The sequence below is a fragment of the Lynx rufus genome, unplaced genomic scaffold (genome assembly GCF_022079265.1).
Source record: "Lynx rufus isolate CCGP_SWC_20201006 ecotype Redwood Valley unplaced genomic scaffold, mLynRuf1.p SCAF_1, whole genome shotgun sequence".
Lineage (NCBI taxonomy): Eukaryota > Metazoa > Chordata > Mammalia > Carnivora > Felidae > Lynx > Lynx rufus.
Genome location: NW_025814823.1, coordinates 82620197 through 82635733, shown reverse-complemented (window position 1 = coordinate 82635733; position 15537 = coordinate 82620197). Strand labels below are relative to the sequence as shown.

The following is a 15537-nucleotide window of genomic DNA, read 5'->3' as shown; positions in this document are numbered from 1 at the left end:
TTCCCACGTGACCCCCACACGCAATCCGGCATCTCACAGCCACGTCATGTGGCTCTCTGCATGGACCAGCATGTGACACAGTGTATGAGTTGCAGGGACTCAGAAGTTATTTCCTAAGGAAAAGTAGACCCTTCTGGAAACTTCAGGCCCTAAATCTCAGCTCCTCCCCAGGGGCTCGGCCCCACCTGAGCCCCCTGGGCAGTCTCGGGTTCCAAGGCCAATGCCACCAAATCCCAGCCCAGGAGTGAACGTCATCTGGAGGCCACTACAAAGACTGTGTTCTTCCAGGCAGGACGCACGTGTGGATTCTTGGGGTTAAAGGTGAAGCTGAAAACACGGACACAGGCCAGAAGGAGGGCATACTTGTGCTCGTAAGGGTTAGGACCCCAAAACTCCAGTGCTGTTGCCTCTGGGGATTCCGACAGGGTCTGGCCCTAGCCATCAGCCAGAAAACCCCATGTTGCAAGACCAGCCGGCCCCAAGCTTGCCCAGGACGGGAGCACGGGAAAGGGCTTTGCCAGGAGGCAGAGTCCGGTGGTAAGCTGTTGCTTGGGCCAGAGAACGGCACACCCAGATGCCATCGGCTGGAGATGTTCTCAGGACACAGAGAAGCTGAGGGGGAGGCTGCTGCCGTCGCCTTCATCCCCAGAGCCCCCGTCCTCCCTCCTCTGGGACACTGGGCCGCAGCCTGGGTGACGCAAGCCCTGGGAGACTGCGCCCCCAGAGCCTGGCAGATGTCAGCATGTCCAACATGCAGGTGGTGGGTATCTCAGGCCCTGGCAGCAGGCAGGTGGCGGGGGGCACAGTCTGGGCATGAAGGGGGGCACCAGGCCTCTCCACTGGTGTCCGTGAGCCTGCGGGCCATGCTCTGCCAACTCCTGAGCCAACAAGGAGAATGCCTCCCACCTGGGAAGGTGCAGTTAAGGTGCAGGAAACATATACCAAAACGCCAAGCAATGCTTTGCCCGGACGGCTGACCCGGCTGCCGGCGGGGACGTCCACAAGAGCCCTCGAGTGGGACGTGCCATCTGAGAACCACAGTGTGTCTCTGAGTGAAATGGGGCAGAAGAAGCAGACTATTTGCGGGCTGGGCTCCTGAGCTGGGCCGGGACATCTGGCCACTCCTTGCCTTTCTCTGGTGGCTCACAGAGGCCTTCTTGCCCCTGCACACCTAGGAAACCAGACACATCCCGGACTTGGACGTGGGGGCTGCCTCCTCCACGGCGACCCCCTTCATGTCGTCAGGCATCTGCCCGTCAGAGCGCCAGACGTTCAGCTCCGCGAACACGCCCGTCTCGATCATCTCCTCCTGCCAGGGAATGGGGCAGTTGCCGGTCGCGAACTCCTGGAAGAACTCGGTATCGGCTTTGTCGAAGGCCACGCCCTTGACCGTGGAGAAGGCGCCCACGTCCTGGATGTTCTTGGCATAGACTGTCCTGGAGTCTGGGACGAAGGGGGGTGTCAGCATCCCTGTGAGGAGACAGAAAACAGGGATGGGAAATGCCGAAAACAGAAGGAAACGGCCGTGTGCTCAGCGAGCAGGGCTGCCCTTCCAGGGTGTCCGAAGGCTCAGGACGGGTGTCCGGGTGCCGCACAGCACGCTGGGCGGGTGTGAGGGTCTTAGCATCCAGGCAGGATGCGCCTCCTGGGCGCCCATGGCAAAGGAACAGCCTGCTCTGGTCTGTGTCCTCACACCTGCCTCCCAGGGGGCTTCCTTGTCTGCAGGTGCAACACCTCGAACACCAGCACAGTCAGGCTGAGCATCTCGATTTCTTTCCAAAGCCGGCTTGTCTCCCAGCCCGCTCAGGAGCCAAAGTCCTTCAGTCACCAATATACAACACTAGCCATGTGACCCCCGTGGCCGCACCACCCGCCCTTCCCTTCAGTGTGGGCCCGGGGCTGAGCCACCTGCCAGACCGGTGGCATGGCCTGCGGAACCCCCCGCCTCAGGCCCCAGATCTCCTGGCTCCCATCTTCCCTACACCAACACCACCATCCAGCCACAGAGCCCCCCTCCCTGCAAAAGCAACTCCTCTCCTTTGGGCATCTGACGCTTGGGGCTCCCGTAGGGAGTCGCAGCTCACACGCCCTACCGTAGGCTTGGGGCTGGGGCTGCATCTGCACACGCTCACCTACACGTGTGTCCCACAAGGGACACCTGACAACACAGACTGACTGAAGGAACGAGGTTCTCCCAAGACGACGGCTTGAGGGATCCTGCCTTGTCTTGGATCAGGGGCTCCTTGAAAGTACAGGGTGTGGAAACCCACAAGCACAGGTGTGGATCTTCAGTTCAAAGGTGGGCAGCACCCCAAGCATCCCACCCAACACCAGCCCGAAAAACCTCTGTGTGGACAGAGAAGTGGGGACGGTGGATTAGTTGGGGACAGGAGGCCACGGGGCATCTCTGCTGGCATCACCGCAGAGCTCAGGAGGTGCCAACAGGGCAGGCAGAGCAAGCAAGGACCTCCCGCCGGACCTGCCCCCTGCGGCCCCCCAGATCCAAAGGCAAGAGGACAGTACCGGCCTCCAGCTGTCTCCAGTTAATGTCCTTAAAGAGGGGGTTGGCGCGGAGCCCGTCACAGGTCCCATCTCTGAACCCCAGGCGCTTCTCAGGGTCCTTCTCCAGCAGCGCCTCGCAGAAGTCCTTGCTGGCCTGGCTGAACTTGTCCGAGTACTTGACGGGCTCGGAGAGGACCCTCTGTCTGAGCTCCTTGTTCTCTACCTGCACAGGGGATGCGCCACGTCACGTCAGGCCTGTGGAGCCCATGCAGGCCAGCACACCGCCCAGGAAGACACCAGCCCAAGGTAATGGCTGACCCTGCGTGTGTGGTCCCCGGGCCCCCCAACGGTGTTGGTCAAGGTTAGGGCGCTCTGGTTGATGCTGCGGTGCCTCTACATAACCATTCCTTACCCACTGTGAAAATGAGAAAGGTAAGAGAAAGAGCCAACTTTGCAGACAGAGCTGGCAGAGACCTCCTGACTGGGTGGAAACTGAGGGCAAGTTTGAATCCGCTTTATGGAGTATAGTTTCCACACCACAGGACCCCATTCCCAGTGACCAGGGGGCCCTACGATGACCCCAGATGCGCCCCGTGCCCTTTGCAGCCCGTCTTCCCCTCCCAGCTCGGCAAACGCTGGCCGTGTGCTCTCACCACACGTTAGATCCGCCTTCCTAACACTGTGCAGACACAGGCTTACTCTTCATTTGCCATCGCAGGTCTGACGCCCAGCTGGCCACGGGCCGTGGGACACACAGTGGGCCACCGTGGGCCCACCGCACACTCTGTGCCTGGCTCGTCAGGCTCGCACACACGGAAAACAGGGCCTCTGGTCAGGGCCGTGGGGTCAGTGAGAGCTCTGTGCTGGGGCCCCCACTTTGTGCGGATCCCACAGCCCTGGCTCTTCTGCGTGGTTGCAAGTCAGGAGAGAAAACGAGTTAGTAGTGATCAAGGGCAGCCGTGCAGAGACACAGAGCGGCCGGCTGTGTTAGCTGTGCGAGGAGGACTCTGCTCCTGGAAGACTGGGTGTCTCAGGACCAGGGTGACCTGGGGACGGACACGTTCGGGACCCCGGCAGAAGAAAGTGAAAGGCGTGACCTCCAGGCAGGCACGGGGCCGCCTAAATACTGCTGTTCCCACCAGGCCCTGGAGACGCCTCCTGCCCGCCCTGCCTCCTCAGCCCCGGCTCGCCACTTGCCCAGCGGCCCACCCGCCAGAAGAGGCTGGGTTTCGAGCAGGCGGCGAGGCCCCCAGATACCATCTATGGGGGACGCTGCAGTGTTTACAAATGGCAGCAGACTTGCTGGCACCACTTCCCCAACAGCATTCGCTCCTACACGTCTCTGTGTCATTTTGGTGATTCTCACAGTATTTCAAACATTTTCATTATTGTTTTATTTGCTATGGTGATCAGTGATCACAACCCGCTGAGCTCCCAGTTAGCTGTAAGTATTTGTTAACTAAGGTACGTGGACTGTTTTGGACGGAAAGCCACTGAACACTCAGCAGCCTATAGCATGTGGACATGTGACCTTTACACACACTGGGAAACCAGAAAGTTCATTTGACTTGCTTTACTGTGGCATCTGCTGTGTCATGGTGGTCTGAGCTAGACCCCGGGTGTCACTGAGGTGAGCCTGTGTTTGTGGTTTGGGTGGGTTGGGGTAACAGCACCCTGCAGACTCTGGGGCAGACGGTGCAGGAGAGAGCGTGGGGGGCCAGGGGCAGGGCACAGAGACGTGAGGCCCACTGCCCTCTATTCAGAAAGGTTGCAGTGCTGGAGGGGGCGGCAGTGAGCTCGCTGTCTGCCGTGGAAGGCAGGGGGGGACGAGGCCGCACCCCCATCCCTTTTAGACCAGCTTGGCCCCAGGTGGGCTGAGTGCTGCTCGTGGGGAGGGGGATTGGGGAGGCCCAGGCACGGCTGGTCCTAAGACATGTCTCGGTGTGGGGAGCTCCATGACACGAGGCCACCATGTCCCCTCCCCTACCCACGAGAAGCCTAGTGCCCAAGATCTGAGCAGCACCTCCCCCCGCCACAAGCAGGGTCACCATGGGGCAGCTGCAGGACACCTGCTCCTACGACCCCCACGAGTGGGCCATCACAGGATGACAGAGTGACCTCCTACCTTCTCCCCGCGGGCGCGGAAGGGTCCTCTGGCCGCGATCATCTCGTACAGTGTAACCCCCAGGGCAAAGTAATCCACAGAAAAGTCGTACTCCTCACCCTGCAAGAGCTCAGGGGCCATGAAACCTGCCGGGCAACAGCGCAGACTCAGACTCAGCACGTGGTGGCAATCACTCACCCGGCCCCAGTGGGCACGGAACCGATGTCCCACGTGCACGACCACAGGCTTCACACGCAGACCTTCCCTTCCGGGCTGCATGTGCAACAGCACTCCTGGCCCACGGCCAGTAAGGAGTTAGAGCCCCCAGGTGTCACAACCCAAACTCTCTGGACACTGCCAAGTGTCCCCTCCCGGCAGAACTGCCCTGCTTGAGAACCACTGCCGTCCACATCACGTGAGCTGTGAGGCCCCATCTTCCCTGTGGCACACCACAGCAGATGAGCAGAGTGATGGTCCCTCAGAACCACAGCAGACAGACAGAGTGATGGTCCCTGAACACAGCAGACAGAGAGGCGGTCCCTGAGACCACAGCAGACAGACAGAGAGGTGGTCCCTGAGACCACAGCACACAGACAGTAACAGTCCTCGCTTGCCACTCAGGTACAAGTGTGACCTGTGGAGTGGTGGGTGTGTGTGGTCAGAGATAGGCACTACCCGTTGATTCTGGAAAAGGGCACAAAAGGACAGAGTGAGGCCCAGATGTTCCAAATCCAGATGCCTACCACTGCCCCACCTGTTCCCATGTCAGGTCAGCCACATTTGGGAAGTTGGGGCCACGTGGGGGAGCCCCACATTGTGAAGGTCCACATCCCTGAAAAGCAAGCTCTGGGCCTCCACTCCCTACCTGCCACTGTACAGAAGCCAGCCAGCACATGGGAAGGGTGGACAGGCCAGTTTCTGGGACCCACGGTCCACTCCCCGGGGACCAGGGGTCGGTGCTATGGTCTAGGTGCAGGTGGCTTCTGTTCCTGACCGCTTCAGACATTCCAAGGGAAGCAAAGCTAATGTGTCTGTTGATTTCCTGTCCCTCCAGGCCCTCAGTGTACCATGTTCATGGCCAGGTTCCAATAGGTGGTGTGCTCAGCAAGGCGGCCAAGCTGATATGACCAGAGATTCACCTGTTCCTGATAGGTTACAGGAGTCAAATCCCACAGACCCTCCGGGACCTGACACCCCTTCACCCCTTTGTAGGTCCTGCTTTTCAGGAACTGAAAAGACTCCAGACTGCTCAAATGCTATAAGAAAGATGTGTTTCACTGGCCACAACTTCTAGGTTGAAACAAGGTCTAGGAGAAAGGCCAGCCAGGCCACAGGGAGAGGATCAATTTCTGAGCAAACACCCCAGTGGTGCCTCTGCCCTGCTTCCCAACTTGGTCTGGGTGACACATCGTTTTGTATCTCCAGGACCTATGTGGCATCCGGGAAAGAGCAAGCACCAGTGAACATTTGTCACCTGAATGCACAGGTGAGTGAGTGAGTGAGTGAGTGAATGAGTGAGTGAGCGGGCAAATGAATGAATGAATGAGTGAACACTCCACTGTCTAGTTACTAATTCTTCCCCGCGTTGACCCAGCCCCGCGTCCATGGGGTCGGAGGGCACGCTCACATCTCCTCCACGCAGGGGTCACAGCCTGCTGACTGCGGCCATAGCAGGCAGAGTGCAGAGTGGCTGCTGGGGAGGACCCAGCAGGCGTCACCCCAAGCTCCACGGTAACCTCTGCTGGGCCTCTTTGTGGGTCACACCCTGCCCCTGCCCCCAAAGGCATAGAAGACAAGACCCTCTGCTCAGAGAAGGGCCGCGGCCACAGGAAAGCCTGCGGGGCCCTCTGCTGGCCGGCGGGGCCCTCACACATGGGCCTGCATACCACCAGGGCCTGGAGTCAGACCACTTGGAATCCAGCCTGCGGTGCCTTATTCTCCACAGCCTTCTCCTAACGATTTGAATCACCCCAAAATATGTGGGGTGTTTCCACTCACACACTCACACTCAGGGCTGGAACTTCATAGACTCTGGCCAAGGACCTGGAAAACTCAAGATAGGACCTTCCCTAAACAAAGCCACAGGTGAGGACAGACCCACTGTGGCAGCTCCTCTCCAAAGCCAGATCAACCCAGGAGAGGATCTGCTGAGGGTCCCTGGACCTTCCGGGACAGGGTGGGGCAGGGGGCTGACCCTCAGGTGCCCCTGGCCTGCCGGCACTGAGCTCCCCCTGCAGCTTGGGCAGCTGTGCTACGCCCGCCCCGCCCCTGTTCCCCTGTTCCCAGGGTCTCCTGGGTTCTCTGCAGGCCTGGGCTGGGGGACATGGGGGAGCAGCAGAATGTGTTGTGCACTGCACACACATACACACGCGCACACAGTGCACACACACTCATACACAAGCAAACACGGACACACATGTGCGTGCGCACATACACAGCCACGCACACACACAGGACGAGGGCAGCCCCCTCCCCTGAGGCCACCCTGCCTGCCTCACACCCTACCCAGGGCTCCCTTGGACAGCGAAGGCCCTGGTCACACTGCGGTGGGGGCTGGGTACCCCTCGGGGCTCTCCCAGGCTGCCCACCTCGGTGGGGGTGCAGTCGGTGATCCACTGAGCACAGACCCTCAGGGCTCCAGCCAACATGGTCGGGCTCCCCTCCAGACAAACACATTCCGCTGATGTCCGGAAAGCCACTGAAGGCAGAAGCTTCTATCTCAGAGGGTGTGACACGTCCGGACCAGCAGGCGGGAGGGGTCATCCCTGCGGTGGGTGCAGCTCTCGAGCTGCCGGGCGTGCCTGCTGGCCAGGCCCCGTGGTTTTGCTATTCACTATGACAGATGGGGGCCCCCACGAACCCCTAGGGCCTCAGCCCCCACCCTCGCTCTCAGGTGCTAACCTGGGGTTCCTGCATAGCCCTTGGTCTTGGTCTGCCCGTCCTTCAGCTCCACGGCCAGCCCAAGGTCAGATATTCGGATATTACCTGAAAGCAAACATGGACTGAGGTCACACGCAGCTCCACAGAACAAAGGCGCCTGGTATTCCCAAGCCTGCAGGAGCCAAGGGCAGCCTCTGCCCACATGTGCACACACACACAAGGGCACACGTGCGCCCACGGGCACACACTCGCAGCACGGGCCCACCCCAGGGCGCCGAGGCCAGACTGCAGGGGCCCCAGCAGATCTGCGGCTGTGAGTGGGGGCACAATCCACCCAAACCCCATTTTGAGAATGCCCACGTTTGCATGACTTGGTGACACAAAGGGAGGGTATCTAAGGGACATGAAGGAAACCTAGATCTCAATGTCACTTTCTGATGACAATCCCATAAAAGGCAGAACGAGTGACAGACTGAGGATTTATGATCAGGAACAAAATGTTAACCCTTCACCAAGAGTTCCACAGTTAACTCCTGAGTTAACTCCCTGTAATGCTCGGTGCCTAATTATGTACCAAATTTCAACTAAATCCATCAAAAACTTTAGAGACAATTGTGCAAAATGTGTGAAATGAACAACAAACTTAAGATGCCTTTGGTGCCGTTTAAAGTTATAACACTCATCAAAACCAGCCCATCTCCCTACCAATGACCTGTTGGGCCACAGAGGAGAGTCTGGTGAGGGGAGGTGTGGAGGGGAAGTCAGGAGGGAGATACTGGGAAGGGGGAGGGCGGGAGGGGAGGGAGGCCACCTCACCGTCATCATCCAGAAGTACGTTCTCAGGCTTGAGGTCTCGGTAGACGATGCCCCTCTGATGTAGGTGCTCCAGGCCGCTGACAATCTGGGCTATGTAGAACACAGCACGTGGCTCCTGGAAGCCAGGGCTCTCCTCGTTCACGTTGTAGATGTGGTATCTGGGGGCAGACCACGCAGATGCCCATGCTTCTCCGGCACAACAACGTGCCCCCAGTTTCCATAGGAAGTAAGATCTCAGGAAACAGTGAGAGCCTCAAAATCGTTTTGTGTTGGCAAAGCGGTCATTGTGGGGCCTCGGCACCAGCCCTCAGAGCCTGCAGTGCCACCGCCATGGGGAAGGGCAGACAGAAGAGTGCACGGCTGTCCCTGCCTCTCCCACACTGGCCTGCAAAGCTGGAAATGGACCCCAAAGCCATCTCACCCGTGCCAACCAAGGGAGGAAGGGCAGAGGGCGGTGAAGGAAGCCTGTGTGAGCGGCCTGAGGACTCAATATGGCGCCCCGGCAAGCGTGGCAGCCACCTCACCAAGCCCACGCACGCAGACTCCTGGTGGGCCTGCGGGACGGTCTCCTTCCTGCCTCCCCCCTCCCCATCTTTCCACTATCACGCCCTACGCAGAAGCAAGACCTGACGACCTACCGATAAAAGGAAACAAACTATTTATACCAGATAGCAACCAGGGAGAGGCAGACTCAGAAAACAAGAGAGGAAACCCCACGTGAGCCAGACCATGAGAAAGCCAGGACAACAAACTAAATGGCGTTTACATTGCACTGGTATCATAATATAGCATAGTGCACAGAGTAGTATAACGTAGTGTAGTGAAGTATAGTACAGAACAGCACAGCATCGAATAACGTAGCGTAACGTAGCGTGGTACAGCGTGACGTGTGTAGTATGATGTAGCGTGGGAGAGTTAAGCAAGCATAACGGAGTAATGGAGTATAATGTAGGATGGTGCGGTGTGGTGTGGTATTGTGTAGTGTGGTGTAATACAGTATGGTGTGGTCATGTACTGTGGCATATGCAGCGTAGTACAGTGTAGCATAGTGTGGCACAGTAGAGTACGGTATGGTGTAGCATAGAGTAGTATAGTGGCGTAGAGAGCTGCACGGTGTAGTATGGTGTAGTGTAGTGTAGTGTAGAAGGTGTCGTGTGTAGTGTAGCGTAATACAGAGTAGCATAGTATGGCGTGGCATGTTATGGCACAGTGTGGTATACGGTAGTGTAGCAGAGAATGACATGGCAGTATAGTGTAGTGTGGCATGGTGCAGTGCGGGATGGCGTAGTGCGACGTAGTATAGTATAATATAGAGCGGTGTAGTATGGCATATTATGGCATGGTGGGGCATAGTGTAGTATAGTATAGTACAGTGAGACGTATCATATCATGTAGCAGGTTGTGGTCTAATATACTGTGGTATAATATAGTCAAGTATAGCGTAGCACAGTATAATATCATGCAGTGTAGTTCAGTGCCATATAGAATGGTATGGCGTGTATCATACTACCGTGCAGTATGGGACAGTGTAGTATGGTGTAGTCTGGTCTAGTGTGGTTTAGTCTAGGGTAGAGTTGGGTTGTTTAGTACGGCACGGTACAGTGTCACGTAGCGTGGTATGTTATGGGAGTCTAGCGCAGCGCAGTCTAGTACGGCATAGTGTCGTAGTATGGTGCAGTGTGCTGTAGTGTAGTATGGTGTAGCGTGGTACAATAGCACATAGTGTGGCACGGTGCGGTGTAGTGTGGTACACGGCAGCGTAGTGTGATGCAATACAGTATAGTAGAGCAGCACAGCAAAGTAGAGGGCGGTGTGCTGTGATATAGTATAGCATAGGGTAGTATGGCATCGTATAGTACCGTGTAGAGTAGTACAGTGTGGCATAGTGTGGTGTAGCACAGGACAACGTAGAGTAGTATAGTGTAGCGCGGGGTACCATGGCATAGCATAGGACAGCATAGTGTAGTATAGTGTAGCACAGGACAGCGTGGTGTAACGTGGTGTAGGACGGTGTAGTAGAGGATGGTGTGGTGTGTCCAGTCCAGTCCAGTCCCGTGTAGAGCAACGAGCTTAGGACAGTGCGATGTCATACAGTAGAGTGCAGTACAGCACAATGTCATGACCTTCTCTGCGCTTTCAGTCACGTTGCCTGTACTTCCTCTTCCGTGTGGCCTCACACGGGTTCCTTACTCAAGGCTCAGAATCCGCACCCGGGAAATGCGGCCGGCAAACACCTGACAGAGCTTCAGTGGCGACGAATCCAGCAGGAAGAATGAAGGCAGAGGGCTTGCAGGCAACACCAAGAGCGATGGCCCTGTTTGTGTGCCACGTGACTCTCCCGCAGGTGTGTGGCAGTATTAACTTACTCCCCACAAGGCCCTGAGAACACTAGTGTTATTCTTCATCCCCGTTTTACAGACCAGCATGCTGAGGCAAGAGCGGGCAGGTTGCCCGACTTGCATCTGGGTCTTTCCCCACCGAGGGCCAGTGGTCTGACTTCCCACGGGAGCCCAGAGCCAAGCTGTCAGGCCTTCGGCAAGTCCAGGCACCAGACACGCTGAGAGCAAAGCCACAGCTCCTGAAGTCGGCCACGTCGTGTTTCCGTCTCTGCCGCCGTCCCCAAGAGCAGGGCCCTCGCTCACCTTCCATTCATCTGTCCCCCCAACGAGTGCTTGACCCACGGCACCTGTGCCCCACGCCCGCCGCCACACAAACCCCACGTCCACCGGCAACTAGAGAGCCGTGGGCCACCTCCCCACAACCCCGCGTTTCACCGCTTGGAGAGTCGGCAACCAGGGGCCAGAGAGGAGCATATTGATGGGGGGCAGGACTTCTCCTCGGGTGTTAGCATATTCTGTGCAGGTGGGACAGCCCCCAGGGCCCCAGGGCCCCTTCTCCAAGCCTGCCCCCTGCTTACCTCAGGTCGCCTCCGTTCATGATAGTTATCACCAGACAGAGGTCGGTTTTGGTTTCAAATGCATACGCCAGCGAGACTATAAACCTGCTGTGTACCTTTGCTAGAATCTTCTTCTCTACCATAGCACCCTGAAAAACAAGATCTCGAATAAGTACCCAGGTTTAAGCGGGAATGTGATGTCACCATAGAAGCCCAAGCCCCACAAGCCAGAAAACAGAAACAGAGTTACAAACGCATTTGAAGCAGCTTGCACAACACAAAGCAACCACAAGTAACCTACACACGTGTCTCACTCGCCCCATCCCCAGAGACAAAGTCCAGAGGACTCAGGCTTCCTGGAGCCTCCGGGAGGAGGTGGGAGTCAGACAGCCAGCCTTAAAAACGCCAGGTGAGGATCCCGCATGTCTGTGGCTGCCTGTTCGAGGCTTTCCTTCCAGTGCTTCCTTATGTCCAACCGGCTCGCCCCCTGCCACCCTGCCCTCCTCACCGGGCCACGGGGCAGCGGACGGCTGGGCACCCACCCTCGTCTGTTCATTTTCTATCTTCATTTTCAAACCTCACGATGTGCACTTAGAATGTCTTTTAAAGTTGTATTTGGGCAAGGAAAGCAGAGTTCCTTTTCCAAGGAGGTGCCCTCGATGGTTCAGGAGGCCCCTCTGCACCCACGCTGCGTGGACAGGTTCTGGGTTTGTCCTGCCGAGTGTTAAGTTCAGTGAGGACCCTGAACTTGGGACAGAAGACACCGTCGGGTGAGACCACGCCTGCTTGCTCCCGCAGCCCCAAGTGGGGAGTGCTGGCAAGAAACGCAGTCACCCTTGGTGGCTGCTGTTTACCCCAAAAAGCTGTGTCTGTTCTATGCAGCGGGAGAGGATGGGAACCCAGCGCAACAGGAGATGAGCTCAGCTTTCCCTGTCCTCCCTACAGGGAGTCTGACCCGAGCTGGGAACAGCAGACCCCAAGCGGCAACCCGCCATACCGTTGGCTCACCTGAGCCAGGAAAACATTCTAGTAACTGCCAGCTCTGGCTGGACCCCCCATGTGCTCCGTCAGGGCCCAAGTCAGGGCCCGAAGAGCCCCAGAAAGCCAGATTATGGGTCAACAGCCTCCCTCCAACACCAGCTCCTATATTTCATGGTGTTGGTGAAAACAAGAAGGCCAGCGGGATGCACGGTGCAGTCCACACCAACAACACAAAGCCCCCCTCTGAGGAGGGACCACGGCAACTCGCGTGTGTGTGCAGAGAGCTGGGGCCAGTGGCTCAGAGCGGCCACGCCGAGGCCCGGGCCAGAGGGGGCCTGTGCTCCGCTTGGGGCGAGAAGGCTGCCCACAGGGAGGGCCCAGCGTCCCATGTGGGGCTGGACGTGGTCCCAGGTGGCCCCCTGCGGGTCTCGGGGCGCTCCCTCCTGCCCGATGTGAGCGGCCGGCTGCCCACCTGGTACCCCTTCCTTTTCTTGAGTCTCTTTTTGTTGAGCTTCTTACACGCATACAACTTGCCGGTGGCCTTCATCTGGCACGCAGACACCTCCCCGAAGCCGCCTTTCCCCAGGACCCTGAAGTCCAGAAACCAGTCCTCCCCGGTGGGCTGGGCCTCCAGCCACTTCCACTGCAGGAAGCGCTGGAAGTGCAGGCTGTCCAGGTACTCCTGGAAGGGCGCCTGGCTCAGGTACACCAGGGTCTCCTGCAGCAGGGGCCGGAAGAGCCCGTCCCCGCCCGCCACGGGCCCCTCCCGGGCCTGCGCCACGGTCCCCTCGTCCAGGAAGCTGCAGAAGAGCTCCGCCTGGGGGTCCAGGTACGCAGCCAGGATGGCGCGAGCCTTCTGTGGCCGGAGGTCATCGTCAGCGGTGTCGTAGTCCTCGATGTCCTTCCAAAGCTCCAGAGCCGGCGCATGCCTCTGGTCGGCCCCCAGGAACTGCTGGAACAGCCGCTTGCCGATGGGCTGCTCTGAGCACACACTCAGGAACGCCAGGTCCAGGCTCTCCCGGAGGCCCTGGCACTTGGACAGCGGGGGCAGCTTCAGCTTGGCCAGGTACTTCCTGTCCCGAGAGGATGGGCCGCTGCTCCCATCAAAGCTGCCCCGGGCAGCGATGAAGGCTGAGTTGGCCACCACCGTCTCCAGGGACCCGAAATCCATCCTGGCGCTGGCCTCCCACCGCGTCGGGCACGAGGGGCCTGACCTGCCGCCCTGGGTCCGTGCCCCCTGCCCTCCCCAGATGGCAGGCGTCCCAGCAGGTGCAAGGGTGACTAGAGGCCGTGCCAGGAGCCCAGGGGACCCAGCTGACGCAGCTCTGGCCAAATCCCAGCCCGGGGTCACAGAGCAGGTGCCAGAAAAAGACAATCCCCTAAGCGGCTTCCAGTCGGATTAGACGGCCCGTCCTCGGGGCTCCCTCCTCCTGAGGGCCCGACAGAAAGGACAAACCCGGGCCCCGTTGCGTCTGGCTGAAGCTGCCCTCAGCCTAGGCAGGCGGGGACACGTTTGTTTTCTCTAGACGACAGGAGACCAAACAGAAGGCAGAGGGGCCCAGGAGAAACCCTGATTTAGTAAAGATGGCCGGTGGTTTTCCCACTATATTTCATTTTTGTCTTAAAAAAAAAAGCAAGTGGGAAGAAAAACAGGTGATCATAGAAATTCACGTAGAAAAGGCAGTGAGAGCTCACAGGAGAACAGCCTCCTGGGGTGTCCATGGTTCCTCGCTGGCAGGGCAACTGTGGCTGTGTGGGGACCGGGCCTGACACGGACAGAAGCCTGCCCCCAGGTCACCTGCCAGCTCTGAGACCTAAGGTAACCCCGGCACCTGCCCAGGGATCAGCTCCACATCTGCTCCCTCCCCTCTCCTGGGCTGTGCCAGCAAAGCAGAGTGCCTGTAGAAGCTTCAGGTGAGGTGAGGACCGAAGCAGGAGACCCCAGCTACACCCAGGGCTGAGGCCCCACACAGAAACAGGAGTGAGAGCGGGGTGCAGAGGCCAGCAGCACACCTGGGAGATCCTGGGGCACAAACCTGGGGGACATCTGGGACACACCTAGAGACATACCTGGGGGGACACACCTGGGCCACATACCTAGGGGACGTCTGGAACACACCTGGAGGACACACCTGGGGGACACATCTGGGGGGCATCAGGACACACCTGGAGGTGTCCCACACACCTGGGACACACACCTGGGGACACACCTAGGGGACTCTGGGGCACATACGTGGGGGACATCTGAGACATACCTTGAGGACACACCTGGGACACACTTGGGGCACACATCTGGGCACACACCTGGGGGACATGTGGGACACACCTAGGGGACACACCTGGGAGACACAACTGGGGGACAACTGGGGGGCATCTAGGGGACATCTGGTACACACCTGGAGGTGTCCCACACACCTCAGCACACCTGGGGCACACATCTGGAGGACACACCTGGGGAACACAGCTGGTACACACCTAGGGGACACACCTGGGGCACACACCTGGGGCACACACCTGGGGGACATCTGGGACACAACTGGAGGACACACCTGGGGGACACAGGGACATCTAGGAGACACCTGGGGCACATCTGGGGATGCCAGGCCCAACAGAAGTGTCAGATTTGCCAAGGCATGGCCTTGTCTATCCAGTACACAACAGGTACTCAGTAAACGTGTGGGGAAGAAAAGGAACCAATTGGGGTTGGTTATAGTTTAAAGAGGGGAGGAAGTGAGGGGTTGCAGAAACAGGAATGCCTGAGCCCAGGGGCCAGGTTGCCCAGCCCACCCCCTGTTCCTCCGGGGAGAAGAGGATGTTTGGGAGAGGGGTGTGGGTGAAAGGCAGGGGAGGCAGAAGTGAGGACTTGTGTATGAGCAGAGCCCCCTGCCTTTAACCCCTCCCTGCCTACCCGGCAGGGTTCAAAGGACAGGGGTCACACTGCCTACCACACTTCCCAATCATGCCAGGCACACCAATCGCCTGGAGACCTTGCCAAAACAGACTCCGCTTCAGCGGCCTGGGGGTGGGGCTGCGACTGTGCGCCTCTTCTAAGCTGCTCGGGGATGCAGTGGGCACGTCAGCGTGGTCCGCTCTGCTCCGGCACCCTCCTCTCCGTCACTGTACGTGAGACACAGAACAGATGATAGGCTTGGAACTGAGTAAACGGAGCCTCGACTTTATTCTTTTTCAAAAATATTTTTCAAAAAACAATTTTTAAAACTAAGTATTCAAAACATGGAAGAAAATATTCCACTTCCTTTGCCTTTCTATAGAAGTCTTACAGTAGTCTTCTCTGTATCTACACAAAAAAATCTAGTTTGGACCTTGATAGGAATTAAACCTACATGTCAATCTGGGG

At 58.1% G+C, this 15537-nt stretch overlaps 1 protein-coding gene across 1 annotated transcript; it reads right to left on the bottom strand.

Moving 5' to 3' along the window:
* Positions 1 to 1171: 1171 nt before the first annotated feature.
* GRK1 (G protein-coupled receptor kinase 1) lies at positions 1172 to 13350 on the bottom strand. The gene is made up of 7 exons (XM_047086906.1): positions 12652 to 13350; positions 11220 to 11347; positions 8303 to 8460; positions 7508 to 7591; positions 4628 to 4752; positions 2524 to 2725; positions 1172 to 1470 (listed from the first exon to the last, which is right to left on the bottom strand). Exons 1-7 carry the CDS (start codon positions 13348 to 13350, stop codon positions 1172 to 1174), a joined length of 1695 nt encoding a protein of 564 aa, XP_046942862.1.
* Between the last annotated feature and the right edge of the window lie 2187 nt (positions 13351 to 15537).